The sequence below is a fragment of the Ylistrum balloti genome, unplaced genomic scaffold (assembly GCF_031769215.1).
Source record: "Ylistrum balloti isolate Yb309-2 unplaced genomic scaffold, AGI_CSIRO_Ybal_v1 Utg371148, whole genome shotgun sequence".
NCBI classification, from domain to species: domain Eukaryota; kingdom Metazoa; phylum Mollusca; class Bivalvia; order Pectinida; family Pectinidae; genus Ylistrum; species Ylistrum balloti.
In genome coordinates this window covers 188621-203903 of record NW_026782629.1, presented here as the reverse complement: position 1 = coordinate 203903, position 15283 = coordinate 188621, and the positions used below count along the sequence as shown (strand labels likewise).

Sequence of the window (15283 nt, the reverse complement as noted above, 5' to 3'; positions counted from 1 at the left end):
ACAGAGTAATACAAACCTCCGGTACATTCTGTATCAACACAGAGTATACTAGCCTGTCACCCTGTTTGAGCGGCAGTGCAATACACCGTGACTTTGCATACAATTAAAATGATAAATCTTACAAAGCTGGGCTCAAACTTAATCATAATGATCACCGCAAATGGCCTTTTCTATTTGTTGTTTTTGTTGTTCCACTGATGCAGCCGCAAATTATACTCCCAGGCAGAATGGAATCAATCAATCAATCAATCAGAACTGTCCTTATTCACACCTTCAAAAGGCTTAAAAGTATAATAATCAATTCAAAATGCATCATACAGCTATTTCGTTCTTTTAAAATTTGTCAGTGATTTTAAGGGCCTATTTTTATTAACATAGGATGCAAATGTGGAAAATCTTAAGTTACAGATAATTGTCAAAATCATGATGGGGAAAAATACGAACCCTATAAAACAAAAATAATCACATTGTATACCACAAAATGCACGTTCCATGCTAGTTTGGTGTGATCTTGTCTCCATGCACCCACCTTGTTGCCATTAGTATCGCTGCAATGTATTATTATAGGTAGTATTCTGGTATCATTTAACTGGGTTATGTGAACTTACAATACGTATGTGTCGACCTGAAGCTTGATACATAATGTATCCTACTTCCTGCAAAACTAGTTTTTGATATGTAGACACAGATTCGAGACTGTCCATAATTAACCTCCATCTTTGTACGAAAATCATTCCTACATGAACGTAGTAATGATCTTAACTTTACAAAGAGTATTAATTATATGTTGACATAATGGACAAATATATATCGGGCTGCAAACACATATTTTCAACCTTACCGTTGGGAGTGTTACGTAATGTGTCGTATTACAGTTAGACACGTGTACTTACACATAATCACTGCCAATCAAAATCACATATCGTATCAGCTCACATGTCCCGTCCCCGTATGATATCGTCGTCTGTTGACATAACCTAGCTGAATGATACCAGAACTCCATTCTATATGTGAATTTCAGCGAGGGACTTCGGTACAAGGTAAGTTCAGATCAACCTAACACTAAAACGTATGCTTTTTTCGTATTCAACGACAATCTTCAGATATTTATAGTTAATTATAAGCAATTTCTCTACTCTAAAATCGTGGATTCATTTGTGATCTTTGTAGTGAATGCTGAACTGTTCTGAAATATATACAGTGTTATGATGGAAATCAGAATATTTTTTCGAATATTGCGAGTAGAAAATACGCATTTTTAATTGCTATGTTTTTCCTTTGAATATTTCATAAATATACACTTAAAAAAAAGAATCAGTTAAATCACAGTGTAGAAAAAATATCTATTAAGCTTTTAACGAAATGGGTTCAGTATTCAGAACAGTGATAACGACATGATATCCACGTTACCAATAAATCAGTCTACAACATTTCCTGACGACTATGATTAAACAGATGACTGAAATACTATACATTATATTTGCATTTTACTTACTGATGAACATGTAGTGTAATTTATGGGAAAATATCCTGGCTTATTTAGAGTAGAGATTAACAGGAGTTCTTCTTACACAGTTAGAGAGTCTCTTAAATCAAATCATCTATGAACATGTGATAATAATGATATAATGCGATGTAACCATGTAAATGGTTATATATCTACACTTTTATATATCAGATTACTTATCCTTATAGAGCTGCTCTCATGGATCAGTTCCTACCCGAAAACCTTATCTCAAAATAAAAGACCACGTAACAATAGCATAAAAAATAAAGTTATGTTAAATGGACTAGATAAATGACATATTCTATCTAAAATGATAATGGTACTTAAAACTGTTGGAGGGTAACGTTTACATGGTTAATCATATTACAGACAACATTTGGAAGCAAAATGGCAGACTTTAAACCACGATACACGCCAGGTAAGTGAAGACTGTAAAGGTTTCATCATAGTTTCGTTACACAAATGAGTAACACCTCAGTAAAATACTTTCAAATACAATAAAGATATAGTCTTTGTGATTGTAATAACGTGTCCTACTGCCAGGCAAAAAAGGATATAAGGTTACGTGGACAACATTTAATAAGAAAATGTCAATTTTTCTTTGAATTTAACACCATCCCAAATAAGGATATCATCAAATATATTTTACTGGCAAAAACATAATAGATGATCTCGCTTACAGGTGAAGTTAAGGAAGAAGAAATTGTTCGAATTCCTGACATGAAAGGAAATGTCAAGGAAGTGATGGAAGTTGAGGGGATGATTGTCCCTGTACAAGCGATCAAAAGTGGACATATCCCAGATATGAGGGAGAACGTTAAAAAGATTCGCGACATGAAATGTCGAGATGACGATATTTTTCTTTGTGCCTACATGAGATCAGGTGAGAATGTTGTGTTTGAAACTGTAAGAGCTTGAATGTTTTTGACAACATTAGAATATTATTGCGCTGCCCGAACACATTCTCAGTTTCTAAACTGTGCTGACTTGTAAGCTTTGCTTTCTTTGTTCGTTTTTTCTTCATTTTCTTCATATTTCTTCTTCGATGCTTTCTCCATGTAACGGCAACTTTCAAGATTCTTTTTTAAACAATTTTTTTTAATTTGCAAAACATTTTATTTAAGTTTGTGTTGTTTATAGGTACTCATTGGGTCTGGGAAATCACAAACATGTTGACAACTGGAAAGCTTGAATATCTAACACGTCCAAAGGAGACAGCCATGATGGAATTCAATTACCCGGAAGATTTTGATAAAATTCCATCACGGAGAACACTGAATACACATCTGCCACTTCGTCTACTGCCAAAAGAGGTTAAAGAGAAAAAGCTTAAGGTCATTTTCGTCCAACGAAACCCGAAGGATGTGGTTGTTTCATCATATTACTTTCTGCAGAAATCAAAAATGATGCCTTTTCAAGGAACATTTGAAGAATTTCTGATGGTATTTTCAACTTTAGGTATGGAGTAAAAAAACTATATCGTTGATAAACAATTTATGTATTAATAGTGATGTTTTGTTTTGTAATATTTTGATATATTTAATATTAAAAGAATTAAAAGTTAAAGACTTCAATCAATAAAACATTACGTCTTTTGCTGGATACTTCTGAAATAAACATTTTACATAAATCTTTACTTAAATAAGTGATTCGGGTGTTTTTTTTTAATTCAGTAGAGGGCCTAGTAATATTACTTTGAAATATTAATTTTTGCTCTTAAATACATGTTTTTATTGGACATAGGGGTGATGGTAAACTGGTTTGATTATACACTGGAGGCAGAGGAAGCTCTAAAAGATAAGGAAATAGATATGCATCTTATCTACTATGAAGAATTGAAAAAGGTACGATAACTCTGCAAAGTTATGTCTGTTTGCTTTTGTACCAGTTAGACTAGCAATGGCGATCCTTTTTCTTGAGCAAACAAAAGGTCAAGATTGAACGTTTTCGTTTGTTACAGACGATGGAAAACATACACTTTAGATAAAATATACATATACTCTCTTAACAATTAAATTTACATTTGATATGGGTATTTTTCACTGACTGTATATATCAATTTTTTTAGAATCCTGTGCCTGCTATAAAAAGTCTCTCGGAATTCCTCGGCACCGATTGTGATGATGAGTATATAGCAAAAGTAGCGGAAATGTGTAGTTTCAAAGGAATGAAAAAGGCGAATGAAGACGTTAAAGATATTGGCGACTTCAAGTTTGAGAAGGCCCTCATGCAGGGACATTATAGGAAAGGTAATTAGAGAACTTGATTTGAATGTTCAAATTCAATTTAATCCCACTTAGTACCTAAAGTAAACTTGACAGCTGAATTTTACGGGGTAAATTGCACAACCCAATCTAGCTTTTGAGATTTTAAAAATTTTCTTTTTGATCAATTTTATTTTTTGTTTTTCTCAGTTGTCTCCATGATTTTGAAAAGTCAATTATCATCAATGAATCTTCGAAGGACGAAAAAGCAATATGATGAAGATTTGTTATCTTACTTTATTGTTTCTAAATTTGTATTAGAAAGTGCTTTTCCTTACTAGTGAATTGTTGTTTGGTTATGGAAAAGACATTTCTGAAAGATTTCAAATACAAATACAATTTTCAATCACACGTTTTGAGATATAAGAAGATTAGCAGTTCTTGTATCTCAAAGAATATGTTCATGGAAATACCTTAGTGAAATGTACAGACTATGTTGTGTCTATTTAGGTGAGATTGGTGACTGGAAGAACATGATGACAGTGGCACAAAGTGAACAATTTGACGAAGTTTTCTCCGATAGAATGAAGAACAGTTCTTTCAAGTTCGCCTTTTCGAAGTAATTTAAAGACATACTGTTGTGGTATAAGGTTGAGAGCCGACAACCCATTTCAACGGAGATCAAAAACTAACAGTTTAAAGGAAACAAATAAGCTTTGATAATAATTTGATTTGTAAATTTGACACTAGAGAGCATATCCATATCAGGCATTGGTTGACATTATCAAAGGTTAGTGTATGTTTACTTCACAAGTTGATAGGATTTCTGCCAAGTAATTTGTTGTTTGTTTTTTATGAATCAATTCCAGCCAACAGTCATGATAGATTAATATTCAATAGGCAACGTGCTGTTTATCCGATTGAGCAAATAATTATAGAGCCAATCATTGTCATTTCGTAAATATCACTGATAGCCTTGCTTTTTGTTTACAGCTGTTAAATAATGTCTTTTTAACCATAATCTATCTGAAACAATAGCATAGCTTGTATATCCATTCGAATGTGGAAAAGTGAGACTGGTAGATAGCGGATGCGTGAATGGCGTTAGTAGGTATATGTGGATGGCGGGTGTAGGGTAAGTGGGCACGATGGTAGGTTATAATTGGATGTAAGTGATAAGGTTATTATGTTTGCCGATTCCAGGGTCGTTAATGGTTGGCGGTGGTCAGATGGTTGTGTTTGGCTAGGTGTGGATGGCGTTGGTATGGTATGTGTAATATATGCGATGTCGCAATTGCTGCGCTTTCAAAGCGCAGGTAGCATGCTGGAATATAGCGTAAATAGTGCATGTATACGTGTTAATAGGCGTTTTTCAATGCATTATGAAAATAAAGACGAATGTCCGCTTACAAATGTTGATTATACATATTCTGAATGCTTTAATTAAAATATGATATTTATAATATTAAACTTTATCCTCTGATTGTAACGTTTTTTTTCCAGATTTTCGCAGCGTTGATATATACATTATTTGTGTGTATTAATTCCAGTATGTTACTCAGATATTATCTTTTGTAAATCGAGATTAAAGAGAGGACGTGGTTACACTTGTAATGAGTCGAATGTTATGTAATGTAAACGTAATCGAAATGTTCTGGCATGACTCCATTGCCTCGTTGTATGCCGGTCATCAGCTGTACGGCTACAAGGTCTTTATTAAGAATATTAATTCAATATCATTTTCAAGTAAATTTATTTTACTCACAACCACATAATAATGTCTGGGAAAACATTAGATAAAATGAGAATCAACATGTATTTGCCATTGATTTCTGTAACTGATTTAGTTGAACATTGATGCACTTGTAATGCACGTATAAATACATTATTCTATGGCGTATCACAAAGGATTGCAACTTCCGGGTGGTGTACCGTTGTAATTCACATCTGTCTTTTTTTAAAACGAGATCAATTTATTGTTTGAATTTTATTGAGATGTTGGATTGATGCATATCAATTTGACGTACTTCACATCGCAGTTTTTTATCATTAATCGCATATCGCCGAAATACTTCCCCGTATCCGTTTTAGACTGGATCCGATATGATTCGTGATCAGAATTATTACACCTGTTTTGCAGTTTAATGAGAGACCTAATTTCAGTATAGTGCTCCGTTTTGCTTTACCATTTCAATGAGTGTACAATGATTACCTTCCTTTATTCATAAGAAACATTCTTGTATAAATTGCGGAGAATGGAAACATTCTTCATCGCTGACTTGAACTTGTACTTCTGTCTTTTATACATTTTGAAGTTGAATTAACTCTTCGTCTAGTGTAGTCTTTCCAACAGAATAAAATGCAAAATACCTTAGTGGTAATCACTGGCTATACAATTACACTCAAAGAATGATGTTAAAAAGAAAAGTGATAAGATTTTGTCATTGTCATTTATTTCATACAAATCGTACATTTGTATATAAACACATTCAGAAAATACAAGTCGTTAGTCTACTGAATAAAGTTTAACAATTCAAAACTGGTTGTTTTTTGTAATTTCTAACCATAGTAAATGTAATGAAAATAATAAGTGATGACACACCTTTATCTGCATCATCATGTAATCTCACGCACACAACATCGAAATCATATTGTACCTTACAAAATTCTTCAAAATTAAGAATAGTTACACCGTGAAAATTTGCTATGTAATACATAAATGCATATACGAGGTTTTGTTCATAGATATCTATGCATACATAACACAAAGAAGAAAATATATATTTATAAAATATAACGAGGTTTGATCAATTCAGCTGACATCAACCACTCTTGTTGACCCAGAGGAAAGCGTGCGATTGGCTTACTTGGAAAGGGAAAAAAAAGTACCCGAGGAAAACCCATGTGGTCGGGCAGGTGACTCCCATAATTTTTCACCTCTTTTCGGAGATTCGAACACCGGACGCTTACACGAAGGTGAAAGACAAGTGTGTTACCACTGCGCTACCCGACCACCTACATTGTAACAACTTTCCAACTCTGTTCTGACTGTTCAGTTGGATAAAACTGTACTTTTTTAACAGTTATAAAAACTTATTGACAGTCACGTTATCTTTCATTTGGTCTTCTATCATCTATCAGTGGTCTGATAATTCAGCTACAAGATATGTTTCCATATCGAAAAGCAAAACCTCACTAATTAACCTAGGTGTTAAATCTTTTTCGGTTCCACATATATCGTTGTTTTTTTTACATATGATAATGACAAATGACTGTTTGAAAATTACTCTGAAAAGTCAAACTTGAAAGAGCTGTCTTTCATCCTCTCAGCAAATATTTTGTCGAACTGTTCACTCTGTGCCACCGTCAACGTGTTCTTCCAGTCCCCAATTTGGCCTTAACACAGAAAAGTAAAATTGTTAAAAATGTGAACATTTATCGATATAACAACGTAATACATCTTCGTGATCAAGAAATCAATATGATAACAAGACCATTCAAGAAAAAACACTTTATTTAAATACAGGCTCTTGATGTAATGGATCCCACGCTCATCTTTACGATTTTTCTTTTTTGTTGCATGGGATGTCTTTCAATTTTTTCGGTATAATTTTAAACGTTTATAAACGTATTTTTCATATCATAGTGAAATCTCATTATATCGACCACTGACTCTACTGACATACTTTCATTTCCGCCAAGATCCGTTTGAACCAAAATAATTAACTTTTAACTTTATAAAACAAGCGACGGGCAAAAAATGTACGCATGTTTTATGCATTATGCTGTACAGTATACGAACGATAGAAACACTTTGGCGATTTCAGTTTTCGATTAAGGTATTCAATGTAAGAGGTTATGACTAATTTTAAGATATATGTTTCCAAAAAGTCTTCAGTCATATTTATTTCAAACGTTAATCTATCTGTTTAAGATCATGGTATGAAACTATATGTACATGCATTGCATTTATAAAGAGCAGTCATCTATTCCTTGAACACCGGATCTATGTACACGCCCACCCCCGCAAACACTGATCAACTCTACATTTACTAATATCATCTGAACGATCATCTAGGTAATAAAAGTAAATGTTAAAAACACTACACCGATTCAAACAATACATTATCTAGTCATGCTTTGATTGTAACTATCAAATCATTAATGTTCTCTCTGGGTCCAAATTCCATCGTAAGTATACCAGGCTCATTTTGTTGTTGAATACAGTTTCTCATTTAAGAACGTGACATTACTTACTTGAATTAACCAAGGTTTTTATGGCGGGTGTCGTCGATGAAGCAAAAAACGGTTACCTTCCGTAACAACTTGAGTTATTCTCCTCTCACTTTTTAAGGTGTCTCCATGCAAAAATCTTTCTTTTGTTTATATTTTGCAGTAGTTTTATGGAATTTGAGTTTGAATTATGATTATGTTGGCATGTTGGTATTTTCTTTTTATTTCACAATTACGAAGATTGTAAGTCTATTGTAACCGAATCACAACGAATGAACAAACATTATGCATGCTTGATCAATGCCATCATGTTTTGTATAGTTGTGTGGACGATGTACACATGGTGTTTCTGATAAATTATCCCGTAATGTTGAAACTTAGCATTATGTTGTCATTAAGTTATGCGTTTACCTTTCCGATAATGCCCCTTCATCATATCTTCCTCAAACATGAATTTGTCCATTTCTTTGACGTCCTCATTTGCTTTTTTCATTCCTTTGAAAGTGCACATTTCTGCCACCTTTGTGATGTATTCATCATCACAGTTCGTGCCGAGGAATTCCGAAAGCCGTTTTATTGCAAGGACAGGGTTCTGAAACACACATTATATCACAGTGCAATGACCAAATTAAAAATGATAGAAACATTAAAGATAATTTGTTAGAAATGAGACATTTATTTCAACGTGAGTGTCTGTACTGAATAGATAGTATTAATTTGACATCGTCCTTGAAGTGTGTTACGTTATGAAATGGATGTACAAGTGGTCAGATTACGAAATGAAAAGATCATTTAATGCATTCCCTATAAACGGAATAAGTGACTGGGCTTCTGTTTCATCTTCCTAATGTCCCCCGACAGTCCAAGATGCCGTTTGACCTACTAAAGTATGCCATCTGTAGCCTTAGAGGGAGTGTTTCTATGAATCTAGACGGTTGTCACTTCTTTTGAACTTCAAATATCAATGATATTAGCTTAAATGTTAAGAAATAACCAATAGTGATTGATTTAGTTGCTTGAATCCTGAAAAAAGTCCACACCCGCCCCTTTCTCCTTAGCGCCGTGTCGTACCAGGTCTAGTCGTGTCGTGTCGAGTCTAGTCGTGGCGTATCAAATCAAGTCAAGTCGAATCAGTTAAATCGAATCAAAGAAAATCATGTCATGTAAAATCAAATCAAATCTGCACAAGTCAAAATCAAATCAGATTAAATCCAACCACTAATGATTTTCTTTTCTATGGAGATTTAGTAAACGTGACCTCGTTTTTCCTGTCGGTCATCATTATCAATACTGCAATATCCGGTTCCTGTAAAAGCATAGCATTTATACCTTCTTTAGTTCTTCATAGTAGACCACATGGATATCAAGCGTCTTATCTTTTTGGACTTTCTCTGCCTCCAGGGTATAGTCAAACCAGTTAACCATTAAACCTGCAGCAATATACGGACAATTATTCATATTTCCTTTACAATATTTATCGACAGAATTGAATGATCCTATGTCAGTTTCGTGATTGATTCCAAACGTCGGAAATTTTGTTAGCCCTACCTACTTCTGGTCTATGATACCAAATACAGTTTCAACATAACATTCTATACAGTTATTTTAAAACAATTATTATCTATTAAAAGCATGTCATCATAACTGATCTTGACCGGATGAACCTTCGTTTGCTAAAATTCGATGAAATGCGTGAATTATTATTGATGCATCTAGAAGTTTACGCAAGAGAAGCATTGAAATTGTTGATGCTATTGGCCATAACCAAGAAAAGGTCATAAAAAGTGATTCGTGGTGAATCATAAAGTGACAACTCTGGATATTAAAGGATATAAAGTCTAATATATAAATATTATGTTTATTAATTATATTGAATCATATCCTACTTTCGGTCTAGCATGACTATCTTGCTTCCCACAAAGAATATACATAATGTTTCCAAGCAAGCATGCATTGTATATATGCCTCTTACCAACTGTTGTAAAAAGCATAAAGAAATCATCAAACGATCCCTTGAATGCCGCATCTTTTGCTTTCTTCAAGAAATGATATAATGAAACGATGACGTCCTTTGGGTTTCTTTGGATGAAAATGACTTTAAGTTTTTTTGCCTTAACATCTGTCGGCAGAAGACGAAGGGGCCAGTGTGTATTTAAGGTTCTCCGTGAAGGAATAGCGTCAAATTCTTCAGGGTAATTGAATTCTAACATGGCTGCCTCCTTCGGTTGTTTAAGATATTCAGGTTTTCCTGTAGTTAGCATGTTTGTGATTTCCCAGACCCAGTGAGTACCTGTAACATTTGGATAACATTATGTAAGGTCACAAAGACGATATAAATATATATATATAGAGATGTTGTGATGTTTTGTTTATATACTAAAGTCAGACATAAAACTTTAATTCACGTTCAAACCCACGATAAAAAAAACTTATGACAAATTTACCCTACACATTTCTATTTTGAAATTTCTCTACAAAATGAATTGCTTATAAGCGGGAAAGAATATAGTTGGTTTTGCTATTAAGCAAGGGTTGTGTTTTTCTCTTATATCATACGCACGCTACCAACTGTTGAGATATACAAAATATTGCATGACATGGTGTTTGAATCCTATTATAAAATCAAAACAAAGTCTCAAGCTCACGAATATTTGTAATTACAACTTATTTTTATCAAAATATTATCACTAACCTGATCTAGCGTAGGCACATAGAAAAATATCGTCATCCCGACATTTCATGTCGCGAACTTTCTTCACGTTCTCCCTGATATCAGGAATGTGTCCACTTTTTATCATATGAATAGGTATCATTAAACCTTCTACTCTCATCATTTCCTTTACAGTTCCGTCCTTTCCCGGAATTCGTATAATTTCGTCCTCCTTTATTTCACCTGTAGTACAAACGATCACATATTTCAAATTCCGACTCGTTTGGCAATAAATTGTTCAGAACAATTCAAAATTTATCATATTTCAGTAAAATTGAGCCTCATTTTCTCGAAGTCGGTGGGATTGTGGGAAGAGTTATCCGAGTTTACAATTTAAATGATTTCGGGTGTTAGGTGTGACATTTGGCCGAAACTGACGAAATACTTCGAATAAAGCGAAGTCTTCGATGTATAGGTGTTCGAGATGACGAGGTACGAAAGTGTTTCGTTTTCTTTATCCTAGAAATGTATCAGATCAAATTAAAATACAGAGAAAAGTTTTATCATTGCTCGTGTTTTCGTTTTAACTTTGCTTCATATCATGAATATAATTTCCGATACCGTGTGTTTATAATGTTAGGAAGTTACTGTAGTTTACATACAGGTCGATTTGTATGCATTCTATATATATATATATATATATATATATATAATTCATCTATTGAAGTCACGTCTTATACTCACCTGGTGTGTATCTTGGTGTTACGTTTGCCATTTTCACAGTTTCTCCTATAAATTAAACATGGATAATTATAATAAGATTGTTATTATCCAAAAGTTTGATTGACAATGTAAAAGTTAATTATGAATGTGCATGGTAGTACTGTGCCATCTGGCAGTAAATGCATTTGAAACAAGAAGCTGCCAACAACTACGATTTATTAAGGTTATTAACCTTTTGACCTTTTGCGGTCAATGCTTCTGCATCGCTAATCTGGTATTCTATGTTTTTCCCCTAAAATTATCATTTCACATCGTTGCTATCCATCCCTGCCAGCCAAATACGATTCTAGTACTTTCGGTTATTAAGAAGTTGTTTAAAAGTTTTAACAAATTGTAACTTTGAATATCAACCAAGTCTCTCTCTCTCTCTCTCTCTCTCTCTCTCTCTCTCTCTCTCTCTCTCTCTCTCTCTCTCTCTCTCTCTCATCTTTTGTTGGGCTTTATTACAGGAACATTCCAGCCAAATATCAAACTTTCATACATTTTTGGTTAATCCAAAGGCGTACTTTAAAGATTTTAACAATCATGACCTCTGTGACCTTAAATAAAGTTAAAGGTCATTTATGTTTATTTGCTTTATAGGAACCTACCAACCAAATACTGCTATTCTTGGCCTTCTAGTCATTCAGAAGAAGGTGTTTGAAGATCTTAACAATTCGAAGTCATTTCTTATTGTAAACTTCGTTTGCCTTCATCCAAAGAACTTTTCAAACACATATCGTGATTTCAGGCCTACTCGGTATTGAAAAGAAACTCTATGAATGTTTAAACACATTGAACACCAGTAACGTTGAGGATATGATCCTTCCATATGATTATCGTGTTTCTAGGCCTTTTGGTTACATTGAGAAGAAGTTATTTAAACACACACGTTGACGGCGGTCAGACGAACGGATGACGGACGCCGCACCATGGCATAAATTCGCTTGGGCCTTTGTTTCAAGTTAGGCAAAGGCTATTGCACTTAATCCCGAGCACCAATTGGCTAAATATCATGACTCCGAGTCATCCGGAACTTGAGCGGACGATTCTTAAAGTCTTTAACACAGCTGAATCCGTGTTCTTTTCACATATATGAAAGGTCGTTTAAAAGAGGAATGCTTATAGAACTACATGCATGGTATCTGCTGGCAAAATATATCAGCACTGGGATTATTGTGGTTTTCTCAAAGAAATATCCAAATTAAAAATCCCTTTGGGCAGTGTGCCCGGCCGGACGTCCACAACCTATAACCAACGTTGTGTGATTGTTTTTTTTTTTTTTTTTCAAACCTACTTGAGGTTTGCTATGGATGTTGTCACAACGTTGCAACAAGGTTATTACGCAAACTTTACAACTTAAATGTTTGACTTAGTTTTCAGAAAAATAAAAATATTCATAAAAATATGAATTGTTTCATATGTTTATATCTTAAGATTAATCTTTTGTCAAAATGAAGCTATCAAATGTGTGACATAGATTAGATATAATCAACAATGTTTCATTATGGAATAATTTCGAGTGGTTGATTGGTACAGTAGATTGTGCACCAATCCTTCAGCTCGTCGACCAAAGTTTGATTCCCCGACTGGACAAGAAAAAGTAATCTTCCTTAGGGTTTTCCTCTGCCTACATAATCATAACCATCACCCCACCACATCCCCTTCGCAATTATTCATACCAACATGATATATGATTGTTGTGAAGTAAGACAATTCTGAAATCTTCAGGTTAAATTGCGTCATTATCTATTCATTATAAGTAAAACTAAATGTTTTCAAATTAAATAAATCAACAAGTTAATTAACCAATTTAATAAAGATTAGTTATCCTTAATATTTTATGTTATAATACTTTAATGACAGTAAGGGGAAAACAGCAATGTACTACTGAAAACCAGGCATGTGAGAATTCGGCATTACGAGATATTTTCACATAAACGGAGCTTGTTACTGTTAATGCACTTAATGTCACTAGGGAAGCGTACGCATTTGACAAGCCTGAAATGTGAAAGACTGATGTAATGTTCTAAATAATGAACTCGTTTTGTTCTAGCGGAGTCTGTGACGCCAGTATTTGGTGTCAGTGCACAGCGTTCGGTAACCTAGTGTATATAAAACTGTGAGAAATACTAATCTACCTGCCCCTTATCTCTGTAATCTAGTCAGCCCTGTAAGAAAATGGATAAAAGTAAGATCAAGTTGACTGAAAACACACATTGTGAGTTGTTACGGTCCTACCTGAGTGTTCTTAATATTAACCTTTACGCTGGTCCTCGAATCACACGCTGTACTTACAATGTATAGGGCCCACTCAGCTGTTCAGATAAAGGTCAAGTAAACAGACGATTCCATCACGCAGGGGAGCAGGGGAGGCAGGTATTAAAGCTTCGTGTAGTATATGTGTGATATTCACAACGTTTATCACGCTTTACATTGTAACATTCAAGGTATTTAAACTGGAAAGAAGTACTCATCTGCTGAAAATCAGCTGTTTGTAGGTAAAAAGTATTTCTTCTCGAGTTACAGAAATAACGGAAAACGTTTTCTTGACTTAGCCTTGAATACTATATCTATATATCTTATTTATTTATTAGTATTTGAATTCTGATGTATAAATGAGATTTTATTTATAAAATGCGTCGCAACTGAGAAGTATTACAGTTGCCGAAAACCTGTGCTCGGTTTTCGGAGAGGTAGCACAGTCACGTTTACCCATGCCAATTTTCAAATCATTTTGATGCTAAAAGGTATATGAAATTATTGATTGTACGACAGCAATTAAATGACCAATGTCACAGTAGAATTGAAAAAAAGACTTAGTAATTCGAATTATCATTTAAAAGTAGTATATATATATATATATATCCTATGTGATGATGTCTTATACCTGCATGTATATACAGTAGACAAGTACATGCATATATGCAGCAATTAGTAACATACAAAAAGTTACAAAATGATGTTCACAATTTTCCTAGTTACGAATGAGATGCCAAGTAAAATTATCGACTTAATTTCCTTAGTATCCTATCCAAACAGTCGTCCACCAAAATGCTTCCAAGTAAAGAACGGCTGACCTTTACAAAAATTACCCGAAATACAAATTATATAGCTGATCATTTTTCGGCTCATACACTAGACATGTCTAGTATGGCTCTCTATAACATATATTTTCACTCATCACATGTTCTAAAGTCTAGTGCAGGAGGCAGAGGAAACTCGAGTTATGAAGCTTAATAAACATGATTAAAATTGTCTCTAATACTGTTCTGATCGAGATAACGAAGACCCCCTACATCTGATCAATAAGGTACATGACAAACTGCGATTGATTGTGTCATTGTTTACATCGTTCTTTTGGCGTAAATAAATATGAGATTTCAAGTAGTGATAAACATATGAACATATTCTAAACCTATACACGGAATAGTACTTACAAACAGAAATATTTCTTGATGATATCAAAAATGCCACTGTGACATTTGCTACAGGTACATGTGTTCGTACATGGTTTTCAAGAATGCACGGGTATACCTACCTGACAACTTGGGGCTAATTCCATAGGATTAAACTATAGACATGCCGTTGTCCAGACAATACAGTAAAGATTCGAGAACGGAAAGAAAGTTTCAGCGTATAATCATCCTTTGAATTTGAGGGCATTTTGGAGAGCTAAAACATTCTGACCTTATTTACTGGTTACGACTCAGCGGACAAATTAATGTTCCTAGACTGAGGTCGCTATTATTGACCGAAGCCACGCATAGTGCATATTATGATATGAACTCAATATTTTATATATTTATAGTTAAATCTAAAAGACAAAAGAAACTACCCCATAACATTTCGTGATATAACTACTAAATAAATACATAATGTGTAATAAGAAAATAGAAATTATGCGTATTGCCGGTAAGTATTGAC

General features: G+C 34.0%; 2 protein-coding genes across 2 annotated transcripts; one reads left to right on the top strand and one right to left on the bottom strand.

Moving 5' to 3' along the window:
• The first annotated feature begins 1894 nt into the window (after window positions 1-1894).
• On the top strand, window positions 1895-4334 carry LOC132561106 (sulfotransferase 1A1-like). Its single transcript, XM_060225836.1, has 6 exons — window positions 1895-1925; window positions 2190-2390; window positions 2648-2965; window positions 3251-3351; window positions 3576-3756; window positions 4222-4334. Exons 1-6 carry the CDS (start codon window positions 1895-1897, stop codon window positions 4332-4334), a joined length of 945 nt encoding a protein of 314 aa, XP_060081819.1.
• A 1855-nt stretch (window positions 4335-6189) lies between these two features.
• Window positions 6190-13637, bottom strand: LOC132561124 (sulfotransferase 1A1-like). The gene is made up of 7 exons (XM_060225854.1): window positions 13598-13637; window positions 11339-11383; window positions 10637-10837; window positions 9917-10234; window positions 9274-9374; window positions 8356-8536; window positions 6190-7107 (listed from the first exon to the last, which is right to left on the bottom strand). The coding sequence occupies exons 2-7, from the start codon at window positions 11367-11369 to the stop codon at window positions 6995-6997; spliced, it is 945 nt and encodes a 314-aa protein (XP_060081837.1). The 5' UTR covers window positions 11370-11383; window positions 13598-13637; the 3' UTR covers window positions 6190-6994.
• Between the last annotated feature and the right edge of the window lie 1646 nt (window positions 13638-15283).

Coding starts and splice junctions, on each gene's coding strand:
- LOC132561124 (XM_060225854.1), bottom strand. CDS start 11,369: ATGGCAAACGTAACACCAAGATACACACCAG. Junction 8,537..9,273: donor ACTATGAAGAACTAAAGAAG/GTATAAATGCTA, acceptor TGTGTGTTTCAG/AACCCTGTCCTTGCAATAAA. Junction 7,108..8,355: donor GAAGGGGCATTATCGGAAAG/GTAAACGCATAA, acceptor TTCTGTGTTAAG/GCCAAATTGGGGACTGGAAG.
- LOC132561106 (XM_060225836.1), top strand. CDS start 1,895: ATGGCAGACTTTAAACCACGATACACGCCAG. Junction 2,391..2,647: donor TTGTGCCTACATGAGATCAG/GTGAGAATGTTG, acceptor TGTTGTTTATAG/GTACTCATTGGGTCTGGGAA. Junction 3,352..3,575: donor ACTATGAAGAATTGAAAAAG/GTACGATAACTC, acceptor CAATTTTTTTAG/AATCCTGTGCCTGCTATAAA.